The sequence below is a fragment of the Mustela lutreola genome, chromosome 16 (genome assembly GCF_030435805.1).
Source record: "Mustela lutreola isolate mMusLut2 chromosome 16, mMusLut2.pri, whole genome shotgun sequence".
NCBI classification, from domain to species: domain Eukaryota; kingdom Metazoa; phylum Chordata; class Mammalia; order Carnivora; family Mustelidae; genus Mustela; species Mustela lutreola.
Genome location: NC_081305.1, coordinates 13126307 through 13150206, shown reverse-complemented (window position 1 = coordinate 13150206; position 23900 = coordinate 13126307). Strand labels below are relative to the sequence as shown.

The window sequence follows — 23900 nt, the reverse complement described above, 5'->3', positions numbered from 1 at the left end:
GTTTCAGATTCTGTTCTCTAGGTAACTAACAGCTAAGAAAGTATTAGAGCTAAGTAAGTCTAAAAAGAAAAAAAAATTGTTTTTCAAGTGTGAGAGGCAGGGTATATATTATTTAAAAAGCAGCCTGGAAAACATAATTTTCTAAAAGAAAATATTTGTCTAAATATACATGAGGGTTCAGTAATAAGCAAATGGGCATTGAGTACAACAGGAAGCCCAGGAGGACTTGTTGAAGAAAGTGACTAAAGGTGAGCAAACTGATGCTCTTGAGAGGATGAAGTCCAAGGTCACTCAGCTCATATGTTACAGACTTACAGCAAAAAAGGACCACCTCAGGGTGATGGGTGAGACCACTTCCAGGAGGATGGACTGGAGGAGAACACTTCGCAGTGTTCTTCATGGGAGTACCAAAACGAGTGTCACATTTCTTGTGTTTTCTTTAGGGTCTGTGATGACCTGAGCAAAGAGGAAAAGAACGAGACCGATGAGTTTCTTGAAGAGTGCATTATTGATCCTTCACTTCGAGAACGTCTTTCCATTCTCTCCCGCACCTTTGAGAATCAGAGGAGGCTGGTTCAGGCGGACAGCATGCTCTTCTTGAGTAACATTTTCACTATTGAGCCCCTGGTGAGCACATAAATAAAATCTGACCATACAATAAACATAAGTGGGGGCACAAGGCTTATTTTGATAAAAGTACTCACTCTGGGATTGATACTGAGCTCTGGGAGCATAAAGATTTCAGCTGAAAGCCTCACGTCGTTATGGGACACTGAATGAAGGCTAGCAGTAGGAATGCTCACAGATCACATTCATAGGTCATACTTTCTACCTGCCATTTGCTGTGTTAAACATCTCATATGTGTTACTCGATTTATCTTGTTGATATATGTGTTATCTTACAACAACCTTATAAGATATAATCAGTTCTGCATTCTACAGATGAGGAAATTAGGACTTAGAAAAATTCAATAACGTTCTCTAAGCCAAGTAGTGTCCACATTTAGAAGTGTAGCCCTGACCAGCCTGACTCAAGGACAGATTTCCTCAACCTCTGCACTCTTGACCTCTGGAGCTAGATAATTCTTTGTCCTGTACATGATAAGATGTTTAATAGCATTCCTGACCTTTACCCACCAGATGCTAATTGTGACAGCCCAGACTGTGTCTCTCTGGCCATTGTCACACATTCCCTTGTCAGGCAGAATCACTTGGGTTGAGAAGTACTTTGTCTTTAATTCACTCAATAAATACTTACTGACTGTATGTTCTATATTAGGGACTATGTGTGTACAAGGCATGAGTGAACAAAACAGATTTAGTCCTCAATCTCATTGCTGAGAGCTGGGCCAGACCTAGAACAGGGTTGGTCTGATTCTACAGACCCAACTCTGAACCACATTCCCTACTGCTTCAAAATGAAAGTAGCTAATGACCTTACACCCAACAAGTATAGAGTGATAGGAGGGTAAAGATAGCAATAGAAGTTGAGAAAGCCTTGGGGTGCTTGGGTGGCTTAGTTGGTTAAGGTTCTGGCTCTTGATTTTTGCTAAGGCCATGATCTCAGGATCATGAGATTGAGCCCCACGTCTGACTCTACATTGGGCTCCACACTGGGCATAGATGCTGCTTAAGATTTTCTCTCTCCCTTTCCATCTGCCCATCCTCCTCTGCTCATTTGCTGCATACTCACTCTCTCTCGCAAGAAGAAGAAGTAGTAGTAGTAGTAGTAGTAGAAGTAGTTGAGTAGTTGAGAAAGCCCAAAGCTAATTGGAGCTGCTGGATTGTTACTTCCAAATCATCTGGAGAGAAGACATGGGCACATGGACATGTTAGAATGCAAGCTTACTGGTGGGAAATGCCACGGACTTGTGGCATCCTATTTTCCTTATGTCTGTGCTTCCAAACTGTTTTTAAAGGATAGAAGATAGAAAGGGGATTCCATAGCTGAGTAAGTTTCACAAACAGGGGTTTCAATAGTTTTTTAAAGGTTTTGAAAGACGTCTAAGTTTTTAATATGTTAATGTGCATTATAATTTCCAAGAGAGAGCCTTCCCCTTGGAGACATGCCTTGGGACTATTGTTGTGTGAATGTTTGGTAAAGACAGTCAGTATACTAGTTCAGAGGTTGAGGTAATTATCATAGGTCAAATTAGAGAAGGTTTCTTGAGAGAAGAGCCTTGAGTTAGGTCTTTCAGGACAGGGCTTTTGAAAAACAAAATGGGGTATGTGTAGGACATGGATAATTCAAGGCTCCAGGAATGGATCAGTTTGCTTGAAGTAAGGGGTTGATGTGGGTAGTAAGGTTGGAGATAGAACTTGAGGCTAAATCTCACCTTAGAAGACTGTCCAGGGCTCAGTTAAGCAAAGGGGTCTTCAGATATGATGGGCTAGACCAGCAAGAGGTTAAAACAAAATGGACATGTAGTCTTGGGGGAATAGGACAGGTGCCTGTGATAATAGGTCAAGCCAGAATATGTTAGGAAGGCATTATAAGTCCAAGCGAGCCAAGGCTGAGCTGGACAGAGGCAGGGAAGAGCAGTCAGTCATGGTAATCTTAGACACGCTGGTTAGGTCCAGAGCATAGAAGTCCAAGATTCTTCCCAGCTGGTATGGGAGATCTGGGCTGATGACTACTGTTCTGTTTGTCCTAGCCTTCTGGGAATGAATGGCTCTGGGATGGCAAACATTGGTGGTCAGGAGTGGGTGAGAGGACCCTGGGTGAGTTTTGTACATTTTCAATTCAGAAAGTAGAAAGATTAGGGTTACCTCAGATTTACTTCTCTTCAAGAGCTCTTCCATAACTTAAAGCTTCTTATGGAGACTGGGGAGATACATGTGTGTTAAAATGTGGTATTTAATACGATTGATTTTGAACTCTAGATAGGAACTGAGTTTTGCATTATTATCACAAGGCATCTTTTCACCATTAGGAAGAAAACGTTTTTTTTTTTTTTAAATGGGGATATACAGAAGTGGTATCTTTCAAATAAATGAGACTAATTTTGTTTATGTTGTGTGAAAAAAATCACTGGAAACAGGAAGGGGATAATATTCACTTAAAATATAAGTGGTGTTTATGGCATCTATAATGATTTTGTTTTTTCTGTATATGATTCTCTTTTCTTCTCATAATATTCATTAGCCAGTTCTTGACAATCTTTACAAAATGACAATGAAGGCATGGAACTTTCCTAGTGTTTTCTTAAAGTTATCCTGGTCAAAACAGCTGAACTCAGTGTCAGTAACAGTGAATTATTTATTTATTTTAAATCTCCCTTTTTTCTCCTCCTTTGAGATCTTAATGGTTTTGTAGAAATGCATTTCTTGTAAATGTAATATAATCTTACCTTAATGTAAATTAATCTGAAGCTATTTTATAGGGAAAATTTTTGCCATTTTTATGAGCTTCCTGATGCAAATGTGCGCTGTATGCATTTTCTGCTATTGAGGTTTTGGTCTTCTGATACAAGTAAATAAATGCTAGAGTACTTTTGGATGAGAGAGTTGGGAAAGAACTTACAGAAGAGATGAGACCTGAACTGAATGTTGAAGGAAGGGTAAGTGGAAAGGAAGGAGAATATTTCCAGCTGGGGAAATTGTGGAACTAAAATATTAAATAACAGTGAATGGACCAGTTTTGCTAGGGCCGGCAGTCATGGAAGCATGGGAAGGCGAGTAGAGGAAGGTCTGGGCTGCCTGGGCCAGCTGTTGGATGGTAGACTGTAGCCTCCGGCTTCCCACAGTGTGTGTCTGCAAATACTGGGTCTGAGTGGGGTGAATGTGCATTCCTTGAAGAAAGGAAGTTCTGTGGTCAAAGAAGTTTGAGAAACATAGTTCAAGAAAAAAAAGATTCTCCAGAGGGTAGAGTACAAGCAGTATTTTTCCCCATGACCCTAGACCCCCTTCTCCTACAAAGCATGCCCAGTGTATTGGAGGCTCACTTTGGGCTTGCAGCAGGTGAGTGACGTGTACAGATGTTTTAGAAATATTACCTGGGTAGCCACAAGTCGATCAAACTGGAGGAGGATGGACTGGGGCCGGGAGAGGGTATGGGTCAGGTGAAATGTGCCAGGGCAGGAAGTACCAGGGAAACCGAACGTCTCTGCAGGCAAGTTCAGGGTGATGTGTGAAGGTCATGCTGACCTGGATGGTCAGCCTACTGATGGTTGGAAACCAAAGGAAATGTCAGATGTGGGAGATACTCAAAAGAAAGGTATTCAAGTGCTTTGTGATTGGTTGTTGAGGGCGAGATGTGATGAATTACACGTCTCTTCAGATCAGAACTAGAGTGGCTGGGAGAATTATGATGTCTTTGATGGAAATTAGCAAATCAGGAGTCTTGGGTTTAATTCCTGGCTTTGCTAATAGCATATGTGACCTTAAACAAGCCATTTGATCTCTCTTGGCTTTGGTTGCCTTGTACACAAAATAAGGATGTTGGGGTAGGACCCTTAGATCCTTTTTGATTCAAAAAGTTTGATTCTCCAATTCGGTAACACACTCTGAGCTCCTTAAGTTAAGGAGTGCCTTATCTTTATCTGTACCTCAGGCCTACCACCCTGCCAATAAACGGAGGGTAGCTGGTGGGAGGGAAGGAGGGAGAAAGGCAGGGGAAAAGGAAGGAATGGAAATCAGCTGATGATCATGAGTCTGGTTCTGAATATGTTGAATTTGAGACGACAATAGACGTCCAAAATGTTCTGGAAATGCAGTGTTAAATATGTAGAAGAGGAATCAAAGTGGAAGCAAGATTTATGACTATTACATAGAAGTCTTCATTGAGGGCATGCAAAGAAGATGAGAATTCTAAGAGTAGAGCAAACTAAGAAAATTGCAGAGGGCCCAAGACAGACCTGACATGCTCACCTTTGGGAAGCCTGTGAAGAGAGGAGGGGCTGTAAATTCACAGAGAAGGATAGCTAAGAGGAGAAGCAGCCATCTGGGAGCACAGCAGCATATCTCACATACCTTTCTACTGTATTCTGAACCTTGCTCATGTATTAGATCAGCTATGCCAAATGGCCCCTATTTAATTTCTGACAGATGAGCTATGCATCAGCGATTCGTTTTTTTTATTACAGTGTGATTCCTTTTAATTAGCTTCTTGATTATGAGTTGAGTTCACAGTAGAAGCAGGGAAGATTAAAACCAAGCAGTGTTACCTACTGATCTAAAAATCAATCTCAAATGGATACCCTATCCACAAAAATAAAAATAAAAATAAAAATAATTCATTTTTGCCCTTGCTTCTGAAGTGTGTAAACCTGGTGATTCACAGACCTGTACCCCTGGGGATAAAAACATATGTTTATAAAAAATAAAAAATTAAAAAAAATAAAAAAATAAAAGGCAGATGTCAGGGCTTAGAGACCACCTTATTTCTGAAGGGTTCTTCAGCCTTTGTGTCCCCTGAGGAAGGACATTGTCTTCAGATGAAGTAAACTTAAAAAGGAAAAAAAAAAAAAAAGCTGTTACCTTAGGGTCTGGAAGGAAGTAAGAAATGATATGCTTATTCTGTCAGACCCACATCTAAATATCTTGACTCTTCCACGCACCACCTAAAACTAAGTTTAGTTTAGCCCTTACTCTGTTCTGTGCATATTGAATGTTTTATGGGAACATTGTTCCTATTCCAGAGGCTCTTGTCATTTTAAGCAAGTAGATTTAGGATCCAGATCAGTCACTGTCCCTAAAAGGCCCACAGGTAGTGATAAGTATGAATTTAATAAAATTGTATTAATTTGATCATGTGAGAAGTAGTTTAACTCAATGCTGACCCAGATTCTAGAACTGCAGATTCTACCACCTGTTTACCACTTCGTCACTGGGTAGTTATATTGTCTTAGCTCATCGTATAACATTGCCATAGAGTCTGTTGTGCAAGCCTGGAGTTATGCTGGAGTGCCTTGAGTATGTACTGATATGGTCTCAAAATGCAGGGGTAGGGGTTTGTCTTTTGAGAGACCCCAGAGGTGTTCACTGGTAGCGAAAGGGGGTAGACACGGACCCAGAGTGACCACTGGGGCAGATACAGGACAGAGGTCTGGAAGGATTTTTTAAAATCTTGGTAATTTATTGATCATCTAGTGGTAGGCCATGATTATTGTTCTAGTCATAAATACATGTGATATATTACTACTATTTATATCAAGTTTCTCATGTCAATTCTTTTGATAATGTCTTGGAATATTAACCTAGGATTTGCAATTTATGCCTTGCCTAGGGAAGGTACTGAGTTCTGCAGAATACTGATTATTTCTCAAGCTATCTGCTTCTGTGTATTTTTTCCCCCTACTTTGGAAAAAAATTGCAAAACTGAGTCTATTATGAATGTTTTGTGCCTTCCAGAAAATCAAGTGGAATCGACTACTTTCAGAACTATAATATTCTATTTTACTAGATGGACTCTGGCTATACAGAATTTTGACAGTCTCATTATGTTATATCCTCTGCTTAGGTCTCTTGGGTACCCTGAGTGAGAGAGATTCAGAGACAAAAACCACAAATCTGAGAACCGCGAGGCAGAAGAGTATCACAGGGCAAAAAGAGAATTAAGCTTTCAATTTCCATGGGTGTCTGGGAGTCCTCTGAGAAATCACAACACAGACGTGCTGGCCTTGTTTCTGGACTCCGGTACTCCTGGTTCAGGTCATACTTCAAAGATGTAGCAATTTTCTGAATATTGAACACTTGATGTTTTCTCAGAAAGAAAGGCCTGGGAAAGTAAAGATACCCAAACTGATCCGAACTGATTGCCTGACATCGGCGAGCAGGGCAAACCCTTCTACTTCTGTTAGCAAATGTCTTTCCATCAAAGAAAACTTCCTCCAGTATCCCTAGGGAAGCTTTACCTTAATTTAACTAAGCCTCAAAAAGGGAGGGAAAATTGATCATTCCTTTATTACCATGTGAGTAATAGTAAACCATGCTTTGTCGTTACCTAAGCCTATAGAAAACATGCCGTTCAGCAATTCAGACGGATAGCAGAGCTCAAATTTAGTTTGCTTTATTTTTCCCAAATCGGCATAGCATGTAGGCTCAGCAGAACCAGGTTGGGTGGAAGCCCAGATCGCTACCAAAAGAGGAAAGATCTAGCTCTCTACTGCAAACCCCTTCCACTTCTTGTACCATTAGTCATGAGTCACATTGCAAACATGTGGGAGCTGACTCCTCGGAAATGGACACCAGAAGGGAGAAAGGAGGGCAGGAATCTGCTGAGAGCAAACTGCCCTTGACAAGTCACAGCTCTTCTGTCAGTATGATTTTCCATCCTTCGGCCTCCCTTTATTCTTATTTGTCCTCTCTGATCCTTGTGCTCAGGCAAACCTTTTCCAGCTGTGCGGGTATGTCCTCTGTTGTACTGGAGAGATTTTGTAGGCCTTGAAATAAGTTAACAGCCTTCACTGTTGAAAGAGACATGAATCTTGTCTCTCTACAGAAGGGCATGAACATCACACACAACTGCCTCGGCTCCTAGAAAACCCCAGTGGAATTTTCATTGCATAGGGGTTAGGGTATCTCACGGAAGACAGAACACAACTTTAGTGAGACTTGCTCTGACAGATGGCCAGACCTTAGACCCCTCTCTTAGAAAGTTTACTGGTCATTATTTTGAGATCAAAACTTTACTAAAATCACAGTGTCTTGCCCCAAGAATTACAGTGGAGTAGAAAAGTCTCCTTGAATATCATGTGCCAACTCAGTCTTTTCTCTCAATGATAATTAGGGTAGTTCACCTTCAATATGTTAGCTTCCATTTATTTTTTTTTTCCCTTATGTCTTTTTGAGACAACTTCTACTTGCCCTAAATGGTGATAAAGGGAGCCATGATTTCTCTTATTGATCTGGAAGATTCTAGAAGTGCAATTGTAGATGGTGAAACAGATTATAATTTCTCATCAGTGCTTCTCTTTTTCAATGGATTGATAGGAATTTAATTAAGAAGTTATTTCTATTTCCCAAGAGAAATTTTACATTTTTTTCCCTTAAATATGATAACACAGCTAAAGGTATTTGTTTACATAGTCAGGAATTTTTCCATTTGGTGGAACATGAAGAAATTCATCACGCATTACACAGCTGCTTTGAAATCATTTTTCACTGACCTTGTTCTGAACTGACTGCACCTTGACCCAACCAGGATAGCTTTATAAAGACCTTCCAATGCATTTCTGAAGAGCTTCAACGCATGAATGTTGACTGTGTGTCATCCAAAGGAGCCTCCTGTGAGTCACCTTCCAATGTACCTGCACATATGAACATACACTGCCTCCTACTTTGTTCACCAGGTCCTCCTGGCCTCATCTAAGCCTGGTTATCAGTTGTAATGTTTTTAGATTTCTTCTGGAATTTTTTTTAATGATGTGAGAAAGGCAAAGCCTGATCTTTTGTTATAATTGGAGGGGATTCAGGAAATTAAAGAAAAATATATTGTAAAATCCCAGTTCTCCCACTTATGGTTGGTGTTGTCTTAGATGAGAGACTTAATTTACTCATTTGGTTGTCTCATCTTTAAAATGGGGATAATACTTAACAAGATTGCAAAGTTTAAAGTGGGTATTGTACATCGGTACTTATCACAGTGCTGGGAACATGCGCTCTTGGTTAATGGTTGCTGATATTATGATTTAGAGTTAGATGTGATTCAGTCTCATCAGATTAGGGAGTATGATTGGAAAAACGTAACATTAGAGTGGCAAACATTTAGATCACTCTTCTAAATTTAAGTTGGGGGTTAAAATGCAACTAATTAAATTGACAAATGTAGACATTAAGTCATTACGTAAACTATTTTCCAGATAAACCAAGTAGATTAAGTGTATTTGTAACTCTGTTCTTGCAGTTGGGTTCTGATTTTGCAAAATTTGCAAAAACAATCCTTCATTGGAAGGGAGGCAGTGAGTGATGAAGGAAGGAAGGAGAAGGGGAGATGAGTGGTAAGTGGGAAGGAAGGTGATTCTTAAGATATTTTCCTTTTTATTTAAGGATTTTCATGGGAGATTTTTAAAAGAACCACTTTAGTCATTGTCAATGTAAGTTTTTAAGAAGATAATTTTAAAAGGACACTTTCCTCATGAAGGTATCCATCACCTGTGGTGAACTAGTGGCAGGGTGTCCGTAGACATCTTGCAGAAAGTCTTGGAACTGAATCCGTCAAGTCACTTGGTTGGTTGTAATTATTCCGGATGGAAAGATGAAGTTCCATTTCCAGAGACATGTAATAGTTGAGTAAAAGCTGCAATATGAGAGTTCGCTTAAGACCTGAAAACTTGATTCAAATTCAGAGTTCAATTTGAATTCAATTCAAGTCACACTTGATTCCTTCTAGAAGACCACTTGATCAGTAAGTAAAATGCAGCTACGGATCTGAGGGGAAAAAACAAAACATTAAGACTGAAAAGGAAAATATTTGTAACATAACTAAAGGCCATTTTGACAATTATTTTCAACAAACAACATAATAGTCACTTACAGATCATATCCTAGATACTCAGTCTTTCATTTGGAGCAGGAGAATAGACTTACAGGAGAGGGGTCATGCATGGAAGGAACACAGAGCAGCAGGGGTTCTGTGCCATGAGGCTGCTTTCCGAGGACCAGGAAGAAAGGATATTAACAGCAGAGCAGCCAGGGAAAATTCTGAATGTTTTCCTTTTCAGAAAGAGACTTTAGAACTGAACAATAACAAAGGGAACATTCTTTTCGGCGACTTAATTTCAGGAGGGTTGGAGAAGTGATGTGAAATGTTTCAGAGCTCTGTAAGTAAAAAGTGGGGTCAGTTTAGGCTGATCGCCTGTTTCTGAGGTTTATTTTCTCTGATTTGCTAGAAAGTGCTATGTTGAGTTTTTGCCATAAAGAAATAGAAGTTATTTCACTTTTATTTTAATCCCAACTGAAAAATAAGTGTCCTTCTACATGTTCTTAACTCCTTCAAATGACCTAATATTGAAAACGTTCCTCTGTGAAAGGGAACTGAATGACCACACTTCTGTTTTTATCGATACGCATAGTCCTCTTAATGCACATGACCTGTGACAAGCCCATCATGTTGTCCCCTCAAAAGGGTTTTAGAATCGGATTTGTCCTTGAATTTCCTCCCAGGGCTCAGTAAAACCTGCAAGTTACCCACAGCTGTCTCAGGCCCGGCAAAACCCCTGCAGCCCAGGATAAGACAGCACTGAGCCCACAGTCCCATTCACTCGGGCTGCCCCATCTGGACTCAGTTTCCCTCACCAAGCAGAAGTGCTTCTCAGCCCCGGGAGCCTCCATATCAGATGATCCTCTTAGGGATCACATCCAAACACCAGCACTTCCTCCTCTGGGGGGTTTCTGGTCACCCATGGATTGGGCCTTGCCACCATTTTCCAACCCACCGGTTCTGATAATCAGGCTTCTGTGATGATGGGGTGTCCAGGAATGCTTCCTGGATAGAACTTAAGTGTGTTGCCTTTTTGTATGCATATGGGCTTTGCTTGCTCTTGCTGGGATAACGTTTTTGAAAGTCGCCTGGCTCACCCCAAGCCATAAAATGCTTGAATTTTCTCACAGGTACTGAGCTTATCTGATTTCTGGTATATTCTTAAGGGCCACTTCCTCCTGTTCTAGTGAGACTTTTCTGGCATAGGTTTTCTCAGGATCCAGGGTAGCTCCTTTGGTCAGTCAGTTTGGATAGAAACAGGTCAGCTGTGTCCATTCTATACCCCCAAACAAAGCAGTGTCTAAACCCACCAGGGGAATACATTTGTCTCTTGGGAGGAAGACCGGGTCTTCAGCTCTTCGGAGATGGAATGCCCACAGATGGACCCATGAACAGATGAGTCACCTCTTCTGCCTGGCCTCTTTGCCCAATCTAGCCATGGGTGTTCCTAATGCTCCATGTCATTGGAACCCCCACAAATCATTAAAAGGCTAGTATTTTCCATTTATCAGAAGGGAGCAGGTACTTGTTTCAAGGTTTGGAAAAGTGCCACAGGGCAATGCTTCAAAAAGTGAAAATGCTTAGGGCTTCCCTCTTTCCCACATGCTCTCAGAGGCTCCTTTCAGCTCTAAATTTGCACGAATTTGGGGTTCCAGTTGAGGAGAAAGTGGCAGAAATAGGTTGCAAAGTTGAATAGGCATCTGCTAATAAGAACACAGCATGCAAACTGTGTGCTGATTGGCATATGACTGATTGGATAATATGCTGAGAACTATGAGCCACCACAGGGAATGAAGCAGTCCCTGTGTTCATGGGGCCTCATCCTCGTGGGCTGATCTGGGCTGTAAGAGCTCCCAGGACCCACAGGATGCTCATGGTCCTCACTGCTGCTTCTGTGCCCTTTGTCATTGTGAAGTCAGAGCACACTGCCTGGGAAGTACACTAATCAGTCTATTACCTTCATAAACAAACCCAAGCGGGCTCTAGGTTGCTATTTCCACCCTCCTGTTTGATGTCTGCATTTTAAACCATTTTGTTCTCTGCTCAAATCTTTACTCCAGCACCATGTTCATTTCAGCCAGACTGGAATGAATAGAATATGTATTGGGGATTTTCTGAAACTGGAACCTAATTATTTACCAGGTTGTCTTTTCTTATTTTTCTGTTTAGTTGGTGGGATCATTTAAAGATATTTGGATGTGATTATCAATTATGCCTAATTTAATTTTTTTATTTTTTTATTAACATATAATGTATTATTAGCCCCAGGGGTACAGGTCTGTGAATCGCCAAGTTTACACATTTCACAGCACTCACCATAGCACATATCCTCCCCAATGTCCTTAATACTTATGCCTAATTTGATCTATTTACAAAAATCATTGAAAAAATACACGCTTTTTCCTCCCCCTATTTTTTCAATACTTTCATCTTATTCTTTCCAGGTGGCATAAAAATAGTATCAATTATAGTAAACATTTTTTGAGCTCTTACTAAGTACGGAGCATGGGGCAAAGCATGTGACCCGCATGACCTTGTCAGACCGTGGGTGTGAAACCCTTCGAGGCGGGTAGGACTGCATCTTCCTTTTACAGGAAGAGGCCTCAGGTTACATTGTCAATACAACAATATTTTCCAAGAGATACTTCAAGGGAATTTCCATATGTGGGCCTGTTGTATATTATAATTTCAAAACTAGATTTCTCTATTATGACTTTTGAGTGGTTTGCATTAAAACAAGAACTATCACACTGGATTAGAATCAGTGTTTGACCATAAGAGACTCTTAATCTCACAAAACAAACTGAGGGCTGCCGGGGGTAAGGGGTAGGGAGAGGGTGGTGGGGTTATGGACATTGGGAAAGTATGTACTATGGTGAGTGCTGTGAAGTGTGTAAACCCGGCAATTCACAGACCTGTACCCCCAGGGGCACCTGGGTGGCTCAGTGGGTTAAAGCCTCTGCCTTCAGCTCGCATCATGATCCCAGGGTCCTAGGATTGAGCCCCGCATCGGGCTCTCTGCTCAGTGGGGAGCCTGCTTCCTCCTCTCTCTCTCTCTGCCTGCTTGTGATCTCTGTCTGTCAAATCAATAAATAAAATCTTAAAAAAAAAAAAACACAGACCTGTACCCCTGGGGCTAATAATACATTATATGTTAATAAAAAAATTAAAAATTAAAAAAAAAATAGAATCAGCATTTGACCTGGTCATTGTTTTGCCTTGGGCCATTGTTATGTTTGCACAGAATTACAGTATTTTATTATGTTGTCACCTCTAGAGTAAGTTAGCCCATCTGGACCTTGTATGCATATATATAAGACGCAGCACGTCCCAGGTTTATTATACAGTATTTGTATGCACATTTATCCTCCCTCTAAGATGTGGGTTCCATGCAGTCTCAGACCACACTCTTCTTCATCTCTGCAACCTAGTGCTGGTCATCTGTTGATACAATGAATGTCCATTGAATGCACAAATGTTGAAAATGTTCTAAATACCCAAGCTTCCTTTAGTATTTATATATTCATGAACTCACTGAAATTACCTTTGAAGCTCATTTCCAAATTGTACCACCTCTTAGCAAGTAGCATAAATTTACTGTTGGGTAAAATAGTACTTTCTTTAATGTGTTGTAAAAACATTTCCTTCAAGTTTCTTGAGGTTATAACATAGGAGCAACACTTAAAAGCAGTGCCTTCTCTTCATCACATTGGGGATTTTTTTGGTTTGTTTGTTTTTAAAGATTTTATTTCTTTAGAGAGTATGTGAGTGGTGGGGAGGAGCAGAGTCAGGGGGAAGACTCTCAAGCAGACTCTGGGCTGAGCATGGAGCCTGATGTGAGGCTGGATCTCAGGACGCTGAGATCATTGCCTGAGCCGAAATCAAGAGTCAGATGCTGAACCAACCGAGCCACCTGGGTGCCTCTTCATCACACTGTTTTTTAATGATTCTTTTCATGGTTTTCAGGAAGGTGATGTCTGGCCTAACTCATCAGCTGAAATCACGGTGTACTTTAATCCTCTGGAAGCCAGGCTCTACCAGCAGACAGTTTACTGTGACATTTCAGGTAAAGACTTTCTCTATGCAGCAAACTTTATGTGGCAAAACCAAGTGCCCAGAGCATCAAATGGGGGTGCCTCTGTGTGTGTGTGTGTGTGTGTGTGTGTGTTTGGACTATAGGAAGTGCATTGATATCAATAGAGGAATAACAGAGTCAAGTCACGTACTTCTCATTTTATTCTAGAATAGATCAGACTTTGCAGACTTTGAAGTACATTATAACTGTGGTGTGGTCAGAGCAAGGGGGGATGGGAAACCATGGATCTGGGTTTCCTCTTGATTTTTAGAGCAGTAGCAATATTACTTGACACAAATTTTCAGAATTTTATTTTTTGTTCTTTTTATAATATTTGGCTATTTAGTTTTTCCTTTTTGAGCTTCGAATCAAAATAATGCATGCCAAGGAGGATGGAAAGGCAGCCTGGCAGTGGCCAGAATCAGCACGGAGGAGGTACAAGGAGGGGGGCAACTTGGTAGCTTCAGAAGATTGGATTCAGAGAGAAGAGTTAAACAAAAAAGTAATAAGGATAACAAGAGCCAGAATTATTTTTCTCCCTTGGAGGAGGCAGAAAGATATATATATATATATTTTCCATATATATGAGAAGTCTTTGGTATTGGAACAGAATTGGAGTTATCACTATGAACCCATGGTTGCTATGCACAGATATAGAATATATATGTAAATGTGGATATATGTTTATGTATATTTCCTACCTATGAACACTGAGAGGTCCTGGCAGCTTTGAGATCCTAGTAGCAGTGAGAACTCCTCACACCCAAAGCTTGGTTTCTGAATCCCAATCTCTTCTAAGAGGGACTTTTTCCAGGACTAAGGCAGGGAAAGAACAAGATGAGCCTTGAACACCCTTTCATATTGGAAACTAAGGAAATGCTCAAAGAATGACAGGGACATGTCAAAATGATACAGAAACCAGCAAAGGGACTCCCACTGACCAAATCTGGAACAAGTGAAGAATCAAGAAAATAATACTAATAGATTATAATCCGCTGAATAAATAGGAATCTATGAATCCACTAAAAAAAAATTTTGCTGTTTGGCAATCATGGTAATTATCAGTGCAGGTAAAAAAAAATTCTTAAGATTTAATGGCCCTCAAAATATCCTACCTTAAAATGCTTATTAACTATAAAGGGGAGAAATTTAACTTTACAATGAAGAAGTCTGGGAAATGTTATTTTAATTAAGACCAGCAGTAATGTGGCAGGTCAACCTCATGGACTACTCACTAGGATATCATCAGACCACAGGATCTCTTCAATGCTATTAGGGCCAAAATATCTAATATGAGTCTAATTGTGGGGAAACATTAGACTAACCCAGATTGGAGAACAGAACAAAATTACCAGCCTGTAATCCTCGAAGACATCAAGCTCACAAAAGTCAAGAAAAGACCGAAGAACTATCCTAGATTGAGGGAGACTCAAGAGACACATCTGGGTGTAACACGTGAGTGTGGGCTGGATGCTTTGCTATAAAGCAGATTATTGGGTAAAAGGTGTATGGAAGTTCTTTGTACTACTCTGGAAACTTCTCTGTTTTAAAAAAATGTCTCAGAATTCTTTTTAAAAGGCTGGTGCTGATAAATATGCAAAACAATTAGATAGCAAGATTAAAAAGTTAACTAGTAGTCTATTTCTCCAGTGTTACTTTTAAGAAGCACTTCTAGATGTTTCTTGCAGGGGTAATTTTCCTTGCTAGTTCTGTGTTTAAATTGATTGCTATTTGTTGATTTATCAATTTCAGATACTACATGTGAGTCCCCACTACGAAAGACAAGAATTTAGTTCACATATGATCTCATTGTCCCCCTGGCTGGCCTTATGGAGTTGTAATTTACATGCAGTGAAATTCACCCTATTTTGGTGTACAGTCCTATAAACTTTGACAAACCTAAACATTCATGTAATGGCACCAAAATAAAGAGACAGAATATCTCCATGATACCATAATGTTTCCTCAGGCCACTTTGCATGCAGTCCCATTCCCCTATCTCAGCCCCTGGCAACCCAGTTATTTTTATTATATTTTATTTTATGAGTTTTATTTATAGTCTTAAATAATATACTTAAAACTGTATCTTTGTGCCACCAACTCTACAGTATTTCTTGACGTGTCAGAGCATTGGGACGCCTTACCTGCCCTCTGCCCTTCCACCCTGTTTCTCTCTCTTACCTTCTGTCATTTGTTTTACTTTCATAGTAGAATTGTTGGTAACCATATTTAAGGTCTCTGTTTTGTCTACATGAGTTTTATACACTGAAGGGCTCAATTTATTTCCAGGATTACATTTTGCTCTCCATTGGTTGAATGTTCTGACCTCTGTTGGTGGATGTTAACCGCTCAAAGAATTCCCCTAAGGTCTGTCTGTGTCAAGTAGTTTCTCTTTCTTCGTTGTCCATCAGTTTTCACCATTGTGCTCCATTTTATCTTACTCCATCATTGAATCGACTCTTCCATGCAGGTTTTGGGTTCCCCCCGCCCTGACCAATATTTCTAATTTTTCATTTCTTCACTCTTGTCTAATTGTAGAATGTGTGCTCTTCTTTTCCTTGAAGACATTTTTTCTCAGAGCCTACTAGCTTCTCATTCTAAATCAGATCGACCACCTCCTACACATTTGTTACTCAGGAATTTTTAAAGTTTCTATGTGTGTTCCATTATAACTTTTTACTCTCACTTTGCTAGAGTAGATTCCTCAGAAAGGGTCTATAGGAGGGAAACTTTGATCCTTGAATGCCTGTTAATGTCTCACCCTCCATATTCACTTGATAGCCTGGCTGATATTTCTAGGTTCAAAGTAATCTCTCCTCAGAAGGTTGAAGACATTGTGCCAACTTTATGGTATAAGTCCAGAAGTCTGAAGTCACCTAATTCACATTCCTTGGTGGTTGGCCTGTTATTTCTGGCTCAGTGTTTTCTAGAGTTTTCTTTTTGTACTTGAGGTCTGAAATGCCATGAAGCCATATCCAAGAGCGAGTTTTATAATTTATCCTCCTCAGCTTTCTGTGGGCCATTAGAGTCTGCTTCCTCATGTGTTACTTCAGTTCTGGGAAATTGTATTTATTTTTAATGTACTTTCCTCCATTATTTTTCATTTTATTCTTCTGAACTCTTAACAGTCTGGTATTAGACCTACAGGATTGATCATCTGTTCTCAAAGAACCAGATTTTAATCAAACATGAGTAATATATGACATTAAATGCCATTTAATGCTATTAGATAAGGGTGCCAAGAGAAATATTTATTTGTCAGAAAATTCAGGTAGAAAGTACCATGCAGTCATAGGGATCCTTCTAGTGCTTTCTGGTCCATGATTGTCCTTTGTGTATAAGAATGAGAAAACGGGTTCAATTTTCAGCGTGGTTAGTGCTTCTTACCCCTCCTGTGTAACATGCAGGTCTCCCAGGATGTACAGCTGTGGTGGCTATTTTAATGATAAAATAGTAAGTGGTGAGAGAGCAGCAGGCGTACATAATCGCTAGCAGCTTCAAGTGCAAAAATCCCACTGTTCTGCTCTACCTAGCATCTTTTTAGTCTGCATCTACATAGTCCCTTTTCTCTGTGTATTGAGGGGCCAGGCAGCGCAAGAACAATGCAGAAGGATGGGCTGGCTGCCTAAGTCAAGACTCTGCTGCCCTCCTCCTCCCCCAAGTATTGTGTCCCTTCCTGACGATGTTCCCCTCATCTTCCCTGCAAGTAACCACCACTTTGCTTTTTAGGATAGTTATTTTTGTTTGTATAAGTTCACTGCCTATGTGTTTATGTCTAAGCAGAACAGTATGATTTTGCTGGTTTAAAAAATGTATGTATTGAAACTACACTCTGTGTCTAATGCTGTTAGCACTGGGAATATAAAGCCCTCAGTAAACATTGATTAAATGGATGAGCAATTACATTAAAAAAATGAATGAATGAATGAATGAATGAATCCTAATTTGATCTTGTCTTTGATCTTGGTCTTTCCCTTGTCCATGAATGCAAGATTCTCAAGATGGCCCCAGAATGAATGCAGGATGGACTAGGAGTTTCAAGATTGACATAAATCTGTTTCCACACTTCAAGCCAGCATCCTTTATCCCAGATTCTTAACGGGTCTGGAGGAAATGTTGGTACAGCAGTGTTCAGGCAGAGGCTGGAAATGCTCCAGTGTCCCCCATGCCACAGGTGGTGGGACCTCCCTCCCAGCTCTGACTCCCCCGGGATGTCGTGCTTGGCCATGTTCCAGGGGGTTGGCTGCTCTCCAGGAGGTTCCCAAACATTACATAACTAGTTGTATTCATCTATTGTTGTGTTTGCAATTCTGAATTCTGCCACAGAATTCACATCCTGGATAAACTGAATAGTATAATTTTCCATCTGCATGACATTCTTCTTTATTTTGCTAGTGGTTTATTAAAAGACATGATTGCCAGAGAAGGGTTTTGTTTACATTGTAATTCCATATTATCTTCCTTGTAAATTCCATGTAATTCTCTGTCTTTTCAAGGGCTGGTGATGATTCCTTAGTATTATCTTCAAAGAGCTGGTAAAACCTCCTGGTTTTAGGTCACTGAGAAATGCTTCTTAGGCAGATAGAAAAAGCCCTTTCCCTTGTTTTGTTTTGCTTTGCTTTTGTTTTTTAACGCACTTTGAGCATATAGAAGCAAATACGTACAACTATGCTTCCCCCTTGTGCCTTTATTACATAAACGATAGCATACTTTACACAGTGATTCTGACACTGCTTTTTAAATATTTCTTGCAGATTATTCCATTAACACTAAAGAAAAAGAGTCATTCTCTTTCATGGTCATATAGGAAATAGGACATAGATCCACAAATGTGCACAAAATACACTCTGGTGGGTAGAGTAACAGTTCCCCAAGATGCCTGTGCCTAATCCCCAGAACCAATGAATATGTTGCTGTGTTTGTGTTACATTACCTGACAAAGAGAAATTAGGGCAGAAAATGGAATTTAGGTTACTAATGAGCTGTCCTTAACATAGGAAAATTAATCTGTATTATGTTAGTGGCTCAGTTGATAATCACAAGGGTCCTTAAATGTCAAAGAGGGAGGCAGTATTATCAGTCTCATGTCACAATGATGTGATACGAGAAAGGGTCAACCAGCCATTTCTGGCTTTAAAGATAAAGGGCCAAGGGCTGGAGAAAAGCTGGAAAAGGCAAGAGAATGGATTATCCCCTGGAGCCTCCTGAAGGAAGCGCAGCTCTGACCACACTTGGATTTTAGTCCAGGGAGACCCAACTTAGATTTCTGACTTCTCTCCCTCTATTTTTTATTGTGTTACATTAGTCACCACATAGTACATCATTAGTTTTTGATGCAGCGTTCCATGATTCATTGATTGTGTGTAGCACCCAGAGCTCCATGCAACCTGTGCCCTCCTTAATACCCATCACCAGGCTCACCCTATATTTTTTAAGATAATAAACTTATGCATTAAGCATAATTCTTGCATATTATTCCATTAACACTAAAGAAAAAGAGTCGTTCTCTTTCATGATCATATAGGAATCCTTTGTTCATGGGGATCTGTCTCAGCAGCAACAGGGAACTAATACACATACATATATATTGTCATTACAAGACAAATATTATGTAGCTGCTACCAAGATCCAGAATAGAATATTTCCAGTTCCAAGAAGCTCCCTGTGTGTCCTTCCTAGTGACACTCCCCTTACCCTAAACTCCCCCTGGGATAATCACCATTCTGTCCTTTATGGTCATTATTTCATTGCTTCTATTTATAGTTTTTACCCCAAAGAATGTGCACATAAATCATGAAATTTGGTACTACCTGTTTTGGAAACATACGCATCAGTCTGCACATTTGGAATCAGTCTGCACATCTTATCCATGTTGTTGCTTGTAGCCCTGGTTGTATTTCACTTTCAATACTGTGTAGTATTCTTTCTCGGAAATACACATTCAGAGACAGGAAGTAGCGGGAAGGCCCTTGTCATTGGTCTTGAAGGAAGCCTCTTGACACACATGAAATGTAACCCACATCTCCAGCTGCAACTTTTTTTTTCTTTTGCAAGCTTTTATATCTAGGGATCACGAGTACAAAGATGTACAAAACCAGATTCTTTGTCCTCAGTAAGCTTAGCAATGAGGGAGGAAACTGACAAGTAAACCAACACTTAACATTGCAGTGCTGTCCAGGGAATGAGTGTGTAATAGGAGAGGGTATGAGGCACACAGCCCGGTCTGGAGTTTTCAGGGAAGGGTCCCCAGTGAAAGTGACCCTTTGAAGTTTTCATTAGTCCAGGAAAAAAATGATGTGGGGCTGGGAACCCTTTGTGCAAGTACATGTCAAGAGCCTGAAATGGCAAAGAATTGCAAATTCTTAGCATGTGGCTGCGGGAGAGACAGAGACTGGGCTGGGAGAGGTGGGGGCAGGAGATGGGGCTGGAGGCTTGAGGAGTAAGTAGCTCAGGGAAGGCTGCCCTTGACTGCTGCACTAAGAGCCTTGGAATTGCTCCTGACTGTAGTCGGGAAACATGGAAAGGCTCTAAGCAAGGGAGGGACCTGCTTATATCTGAACCCAGGTAATATAACATCACTATAATCTTTCTGGCTCACCTGAAACTAAAACTTTTTCTTCATTGAAATTTTCAAATTTTCTTAGAAGTAGTTAAACTATGTTAGATATAAAGACTTGCTGATGGTCCACAAGCTGTGGCTTGAAACTACTTCCTATCTGTCTTGACTTTCCAATGTAATGTGGAAATTCCTAATCTAATCATGAAGATTACCTTTAAGAAAAAAAACTCAACGGGAATCCGCACATATTTGGTTTGGATCACCATATGGGAACTTCAAAGGAAGCAACACTTACTGATTTAAACTGTGAAATATATTGCTAGATAACATCGTTAGTGGGTGCTTCAGAGTCAAATGTGAAAAAGCAGCATGGTGGAAAGGATGCCAGATGTACCTGCTTCCTTTCAGGACCCAATTAAAATGAAACTGGAGTGTCCATTTTCGTCCTGTCCATCAGAAGTGGAATCTGAATTGTTAGCACAATTTAGAGCTTTTGATCTTTATCCTAACTGAACTAAAGAATGGACACTTAGGAGAGAGAAATGTTGAAAACACTTTTGAGTTTTCAGAGTGATAATTAAGTAATGCTCTACATATTTGTAGGGTTTCTTCCTCAAAACTCATCAGACTGCCACCTCATAATAATATAAGGTTTCTTGGTCCTATGAATGAGAAATTATCTTCTTGATCAACTACACTATTTACTTTAAGTTATATGTTCAGTTATCGAAGATTTCAAAAATAAAGAACACAAGGAATAATATCTAAGTATCTTTGTACGCATACCCAGATTTAGGAAAACTTGAACAAATGGGAAGGTCTGTTGATGCTTTTTTGGTCAGGAAAGTCAACAGCATAAATAGGCCAGCTCTTGTAAATATAATGTAATCCCAATGGTAACATCAACCTTTTTTTTTTCTTTTTTTTAAAATTAGGTTGATTCCAAAGTTCTTATGGAGGAAATAAATGAACTAAAATTGCTCAGAAAATTCAGAAAAACAAGAATAATGTGGGAGGACTGGCCCCACCATATGTTAAAACTTATTTAAAATCTATAATAAGTACAATTGGGTGGTTCTGGAACATGAAAAGAAAGAAGCTATTGGATCAATAGTCATTCTTTCATCCTTATCCATCATCAGCAGCAGCAGCAACAGCAGCATGCCCTAATCCGCTAAGCCCTCCCCTCCTCCCAAGCCTCATTTCCCAATGTCCTTGGTGTGTGAGCAAAATAAGAACCCTAATTTATTTAAGCTACTTTGTTCATCTTTTGCTGAGTAACAAACCACCCTAAATTTAGTGGCTTAACACAACCAGCAGCCATTTCTTTTGCTCATAGATCTGTAGTTTGGTCGGGATTCCTCAAGGACGGCTCCTCCTTGCTCTACCTGGGGACAGCTGGACAGGCCAGAAGGTGAAGGCTGGTATCATTTTACAGCTCACCCACCTACTTGTCTAGCAGTTAATTGTGAATGTTGGCAGGGACCTCACCAGGTTCTGCTTCCCTGGATCTCCTGTCCACGGCCTCTCCATGAGGCTGCTTGCTTGTAGCATGGACAACAGACTAGATTGTTGATGTAGGAAATCTGCTGCAGTCTAATTGTTGTTTCCTTAAGTGACCCGTCTCCTGTGTCAGAGTGACACCCAGAATTACTTCATCCTTTGGTATTTTGCAGTTTCATTGCGATGGATTTGCTTTTGTTTATCCTACTTAGGTTCTTGGTCTGCTTCATCAGTCCAAGCATCTTTGATCACTCCTGGAATTTCTCAGCAATTATCGCTTCAATATTTTTTTCTCTCATAATCTCAGGTTTCTTCTTCTGGAAAATCTTTCAGATATTATGTCTTTCCCATGGAATCACTATGTCTTCTAACATCTTCGTTACATTTTTTATTTCTTTGTTTCTCTTTGATATATCCTGAGTATTTTTCTAAGAGCTTCCTCTCAGTGGACTAATTCTTGAGCATTTTCTACTCTTTGGTATTCATCTGTTCAGTTTTTAATTCCATCAACTTGGTTTTTCAGTTTTAGAAGTAATGTATCATTTTAATACTTTCATTTTTTTCTCCTTCATGTTGGTTTCTTTTTCTTTATTTGCCTCTTGAAAGATTTTAAGAATGCAGTGTTACAGTTTCTTTATGAGTTTTCTATTATCTCCAACTCTTGGGGTGCTGATTTGCATGTTTATAGTAAATGCTTTCCTCTTACTGGATTGTTTCGTCAGATGGCTTGAAATGTTTGCATTGTAAGCCCATCTTGAGCACATGTTGTGAACTGAATATTTGTGTTCTCCCAAAATTCGTAGGTTGAAACTTCATCCTCTGTATGATGTTTTTTTGGAGGTGGGACCTTTAGGGTGATTAGGTGGTGAGGGCAGAGACCTCATGATTGGGATTGGTGTCCTTATAAAGGAGACCCCTGAGCACTCTTTCCTCCATGTGAGGACAGTGTGAAAAGATGGCTCTCCCCAGACACTGAATCTACTGCCACCTTGATCTTGGAATTTCCAGCTTCCAGAACTGTGAAAAATAAATATTTGTTGTTTAAGCCACCCAGTCTCTGGTATTTTTGTTAGAGAAGTCCAAACAGATGAAGACAACGTGGCTATTGGTTCATGGAAGTATTCTTTCACAGCATTTTTCAGGATCCTCCGTCTATTATTTTCTCAGCTTCTGGCTCTTTTACCTATCACCTAGGGTAAATTTGGATTCCATATCTGTACTTGAGACTTTCATTTCTCATAGGAACCTCTGTCCACTATTGAGAGATCTACCTAAATGACAATTTTCATAACTGCTTCCCTAGACCAATAGATAGAATTTTTCTTCTTGTTTCCTTTCCAGAAAAAGTATCCTTTCCAAGGTCCTGTATTTTTGCAAGGATCTAAGTTCAGGTCCTTATTCCTGCAGGCCAAATGTCCTGTTTTTGTGAGGGTGTTAAAACTGAAGCCACTAGACCATAAGACCTTTATGAACTTTACAAATCTCCAAATTCTTTTCTCATTTCTGTCACCTGGTATTTTCCTTTCTTCCTTTTGAGCTCGGGTAAGTATTAAAAATACATATTTGTCATATTTTTAATAAAGCTTTTTAAAAAATTTGAAATAGAGGATTGGACTGAATCTGCTTACTGTGCCATGTTTCAGAAGTTAACATGGTTAACAATGTTCATGTTTCTTGAGGAAACATCCCCAGAGAATCTGCATAGACTTACTCTGGCTGATCATTAACAATGGAGATCCTTGGGTTTCATCTATGTTTTATTGGATCAAAATCTGTGGAAATTGTGTTAGAGAATATCTGTCTTAAATGAAGGCCAAAAAGTGTGTGGTAAGGTTACAGGATACAAGATCTATGTAGAGAAAATCAATTGTGTTTCTGTACATTGAATAATGGGAAATTGACATTTAAAAAAGCAATATCACTTACAATAGCATTAAAAAATCCTAAATACTTAAAGATAAATTTGATAAGAGATGTGTAAGATCTCTATACAGAAAATCACAAAACATTGCTGAGAGAAATTAAATAAATGGAGAACTATACCTTGTTAAAAAGTGAGTAAATTCAATATTAAGATGTTATTTCTTCCTCATGTTTATCTATAGATTCAGTGCCATCCAAACAGAAATTCTAGCTGGTGTGTGTGTGTGTGTGTGTGTGTGTGTGTGTGTGTAGATATTGAGAGGCTGATTCTCAAATTCATATAGAAATGCAAAGAGTCTAGAATAGCGAAAACAATTTTGGACAAGAACAAAACTGGAAGGCTACTACTACCCGATTTCAAGACCGTTTTTAAGCTGCAGTAGTGAAGGTAATCTTGGATAATCTCCCCATTTCAGAAT

At 39.8% G+C, this 23900-nt stretch overlaps 1 protein-coding gene across 3 annotated transcripts in view; it reads left to right on the top strand.

Annotated features, from left to right (window-relative positions):
- HYDIN (HYDIN axonemal central pair apparatus protein) overlaps nt 1-23900 on the top strand; it is a 385540-nt gene that overhangs the window by 143138 nt on the left and 218502 nt on the right. For all 3 annotated transcript variants that reach the window (XM_059150954.1, XM_059150956.1, XM_059150955.1), the window contains 2 exons: nt 444-627; nt 13388-13487. In XM_059150954.1, coding sequence (XP_059006937.1) covers nt 444-627; nt 13388-13487 — 284 coding nt within the window. The remainder of the gene's footprint in view (nt 1-443; nt 628-13387; nt 13488-23900) is intronic.